Source organism: Tetrao urogallus, assembly GCF_951394365.1.
Source record: "Tetrao urogallus genome assembly, contig: SUPER_28_unloc_2, whole genome shotgun sequence".
Lineage (NCBI taxonomy): Eukaryota > Metazoa > Chordata > Aves > Galliformes > Phasianidae > Tetrao > Tetrao urogallus.
In genome coordinates this window covers 171,377-175,353 of record NW_027639057.1, presented here as the reverse complement: position 1 = coordinate 175,353, position 3,977 = coordinate 171,377, and the positions used below count along the sequence as shown (strand labels likewise).

The 3,977-nt window shown below is 57.4% G+C and overlaps 1 protein-coding gene across 1 annotated transcript; it reads left to right on the top strand.

Annotated features, from left to right (window-relative positions):
- Window positions 1-3,977, top strand: LOC306956349 (methanethiol oxidase-like; the record flags this gene model as incomplete). The annotated part of the gene is made up of 13 exons (XM_079550953.1): window positions 1-46; window positions 437-460; window positions 986-1,043; window positions 1,196-1,301; window positions 1,482-1,676; window positions 1,835-1,955; window positions 2,286-2,468; window positions 2,641-2,819; window positions 2,950-3,028; window positions 3,136-3,257; window positions 3,352-3,444; window positions 3,582-3,700; window positions 3,815-3,977. The coding sequence occupies 13 exons, from the start codon at window positions 1-3 to the stop codon at window positions 3,975-3,977; spliced, it is 1,488 nt and encodes a 495-aa protein (XP_079407079.1).

Genomic DNA, 3,977 nt, shown 5'->3' with positions numbered 1-3,977 from the left:
ATGGGCTTCTCATCGCTCACGTGGAATTTGCAGGCTCTGCACATTGGTAAGGCAAGAACCCGGGGATGGGGGACAGCGTTAATTAGCTGATGTCCTGCCTGGGCCATGGAGGCCAGCAGAGCCTGGCCAAGTCCCACTGGGGATGAGCAGAGCCCCGCAATCTGATCGCGTGGCTTGTGCTTGAGGAAAGGACCTGCATGGAACAGCAGATTTTTCCTCTAGATTGCTGGGTAGCAAGGCGGAAACAAGCCACACTGCTGGTCTGGCACCTCCCAATGCTTGGGAGCGTTTGCTCCTCCCTTGGCAGCTTGCTTGCTGCCCCCCACCCCTCTGCCGTGTATATAAGGCCCCTCCGAGCCCTGCCACTACACATCCACTCCAGCGAGGCACACAGCAAGCTGCTCCTTCAGCTCCAGCACCTCTGTCTTGCCGACAGTCAACCAGAAGGCCTTCAGCATGGGTAAGGAACGCTCTGCAGCCTCCCTTAGCACTGTTCCCAGGGGCCTCTTTGCGCTTTGACAGTCGATTTCCATTTGGCTGTGGGATCTGTGCTCCCCTTCTGCTGGGGAATTGCTCCAAGAGAAGCTGGAGTTATTTTCTTGCTAGGGCTTCAATGCTGACATGGTTGTCCATGTCAGCTCCCTCCCCATCGCTGCTGATGGAGCCGGGATGAGTGCAGGATGCAGAAGGGAATGGAGCAGTGCTCTGATCTGTGATACCCCATGGTCATGGTTTAGTGGGCACGGGAGCGATGGGCCAGAGGCTGAACTTGATGCTCTCGGTGGTCTTCTCAGCCTCAAAGATTCCATGGTGCCCAGTGGCACCTGGAGGAGGATTCTTCTGCTGTACCTGAGATCTGTTGGGGCCACCGCCAACAGAGCTGCTGGTCATGGAGAGAAGTCCATTGAGTGGGACAGAGTCTTCTGAGTTGGCACCACTGAAGGACGTGGGCACTTCCCATTTCGTTTTCTTTTTCTCACCACAGACAGATGCAGAGTTCAGTGCTACGAGTACCCCAGCTGCCCTGATGTAGTGAAACCCAAGTGCTATCAGCCATGCTCTGAAGGTGAGTCTTGGCAAAGGAGCTCTGTCTTTGCTTCTGGCTGTATCTGAGAGTCTCTTGAAGCTGTTATTTGCCTTTATTGTTATTTCATAGCATGTTCTAACACAACATTTCCATGTTCTTAGCTCCCAGAGAGGAGGTTGCGTACGTGACATGTACTTACCGAGAAACAGGCATTGACCAACCTGACTTCCTGGCCACCATCGATCTCAACCCCAGGTCTCCATATTACTGCCAGGTCAGCACCTACCTGTCTCTGATGGCTGCTCAGGCAAACTGACCACATCCGTTGTGCTTCTTTGAAACGATTCCTTACTTTAAAGCTTCGACCTTTCCACTTCTAAGTTGTTGGTTGCTGAAGGTAGCTGTTTCCACCCATCTCCTTGACTAAACCCTGACTCTACCTTTGGCTGCCCAGGTGATCCACCGCCTGCCCGTGCCCAACCTCAAAGACGAGCTGCACTGTTCGGGGTGGAGCGCTGGCAGCACTGGCAGCGTCTGCTTTGACAATATCACAACGAAAAAGAACAAGCTGATCCTCCCTGGTCTGATTTCTTCCCGTATTTATGTGGTGGATGTGGGCACGCAGTGCCGGGCTCCCACAGTGTGTAAGGTATGAACACAGCACAGTAGGTCTGACTTCATAGTAGGAAAGCTCCTGCAGTCACCAGGTCTTTTCAGACAGCTCCAGCAATGGAGGGCTCTGCCATGCAGTGTGCAATGAGCTGATCAACCAAGAGACTTATCCGTGTGCATGTCTGCTTCTTCCAGATGATTGAGCCAGTGGATGTCTTCTGGAAGTGCAACAAGGGCCACCTTAGTGCGGTTCACAGCCTGCCCAACGGTGACATTCTGATCGCCAACATGGGGGATGCAGCTGGCCGTGGCAAAGGTACTGCCTTGCTGTAACAAGACCGTGAATATTTCTGGTTGGGAGGAAGAACAACTGGGGAGCAAAGCCAACATGGGTGTCCAGATCACTGTATGCACACTAACGTAAAGCATTGTGATCTGAAGCGGGGATAAATTTTTGGTTCAGAAAATTCTGCATAGCTCAGATGGAAAGCTGTACTGCACAGGTTCTTATGAAAACAGGAACCTGCAGAGCCTGTGCAGCTCAGTATCTAAAGGCAGAAAGTATTCAGAGGAGGCTGGTCATTGCAGCTACCATCCGACCTTCGCGCTTAGAAGTGATCTGCTGTGCTTCCCTCTGGTGCCACAGGTGGATTTATTGTGCTGGATGGAGAGACCTTTGAGCTGAAGGGTAACTGGGAACACGAGTGCGAGGTTCCCCCAACAGGCTATGACTTCTGGTACCAGCCACGCCACAACGTTCTCATCAGCACCGCCGGGATGGTGCCAAGAATTGCGGGACGGGGATTTAACCCGGATGATCTGAAGAAAGGTGAGGGAACGCGGATGCAGGCGCTGGGCAGCGCTCAGCAGGCTGACGGGCGATGCAGAGGAACTCCAGGACGGGTGGGAGCTGGAGGGAGGGGACGGGCAGAGCGCTGTAGGTGTCGCCCACCTCCAGGGCTGCCCGCCCCTCCCGGCTCACTTCTCCTCCCCCTGCTCAGGGGTCTTCGGGCGCCGCCTGAACGTGTGGAATCTGTCGTGCCGTACCCTCACGCAGTGCTTTGACCTGGGGGAGGACTCGCTGCCCCTGAGCGTGAAGTTCCTCCACAACCCCGATGCTGCCGAGGGCTACGTCAGCTGTGCCCTGAGCGGCGTCATCTACCGCTTCTACAAGTGCGAGGCAAGTGCTGGGCCTGCGGCCCCGGGGCCCCCGGCTCTGGGAGCGGCTGAGTGCCCCGATGGAGGGCGGGGAGCTGAGAGCGAGGAGCGGCAGCCTCGCCGCCGGTGTGAGCCGTGCGTTTCTTGTGCAGAGAGACAGCTGGGCAGTGGAAGAGGCCATCCAGATCCCAGCCAAGGACGTGTCGGGATGGATTCTGCCCAAGATGCCGGGTGAGCCCCCCGTGCTGCTCCGCATTTCCTCCCGGCACGTTGAGCCGTGCAGGGTGTCTTCTGGGGACGCCGCCTCACCCACGGCTCTTTCTTCTCTGCCCTCCCAGCCTTCCCCAGCGACCTGGTCATTTCCCTGGACGACAAGTACCTGTACGTCTGCAACTGGCTGCACGGAGACATCCGCCAGTACGAGATCTCCAGGACCTGCAAGCCCCGGCTGGTGGGACAGGTGAGGCGGGGGCAGGAGGCTGCGCTCGCAGCTCCGTGGCAGTGGGTGGCGGTGGTTGGGTGCCAAGCCACGCGTCTCCTTGCCTTGCCTGCAGGTGTTTGTGGGAGGCAGCATCCTGCGAGGCGGGCCCGTGACGGTGTGCAGAGATGAAGAGCTGAAGTGCCAGCCGGAGCCCTTGGTGATCAAGGTGAGCTCTGCGGGCTCTGCCCCGCGGCGTCCTCCGCACTCGGGCTCTGCTCTGCGCTCCCTTTTGCTGCTCCTGCTTTTGCTCGTCTGCTGAAAGAAAGCAGCCAGCAACGCCACTGCTCTCTGTTGTGCCTCCAGTGCAAGCGGGTGTACGGCGGCCCCGCTAAGATCCAGCTCAGCGTGGATGGCAAGAGGCTGTACGTCACCAACTCCTTCTACAGCACTTGGGACAAGCAGTTCTACCCGAACGTGGTCAAGTAAGGAACCTCTGGGAGGAAAGGGGCCCTTTTGGGTGATCCCTCGTGGGTGGGAATGGCAAAGGTCGCGCGGCGCTGCTCTTGCCTGCAACGCTGCTCCATCGCCCCTCGCAGGGAAGGCTCTGTCATGCTGCAGATCGATGTGGACACGGAGAAGGGAGGCCTGACGGTGAACAAGAACTTCCTGGTGGATTTTGGAAAGGAGCCCAACGGGCCTTGCCTTGCCCACGACATCCGCTTCCCTTGCGGAGATTCCACCTCCGACATCTCCGCCTAG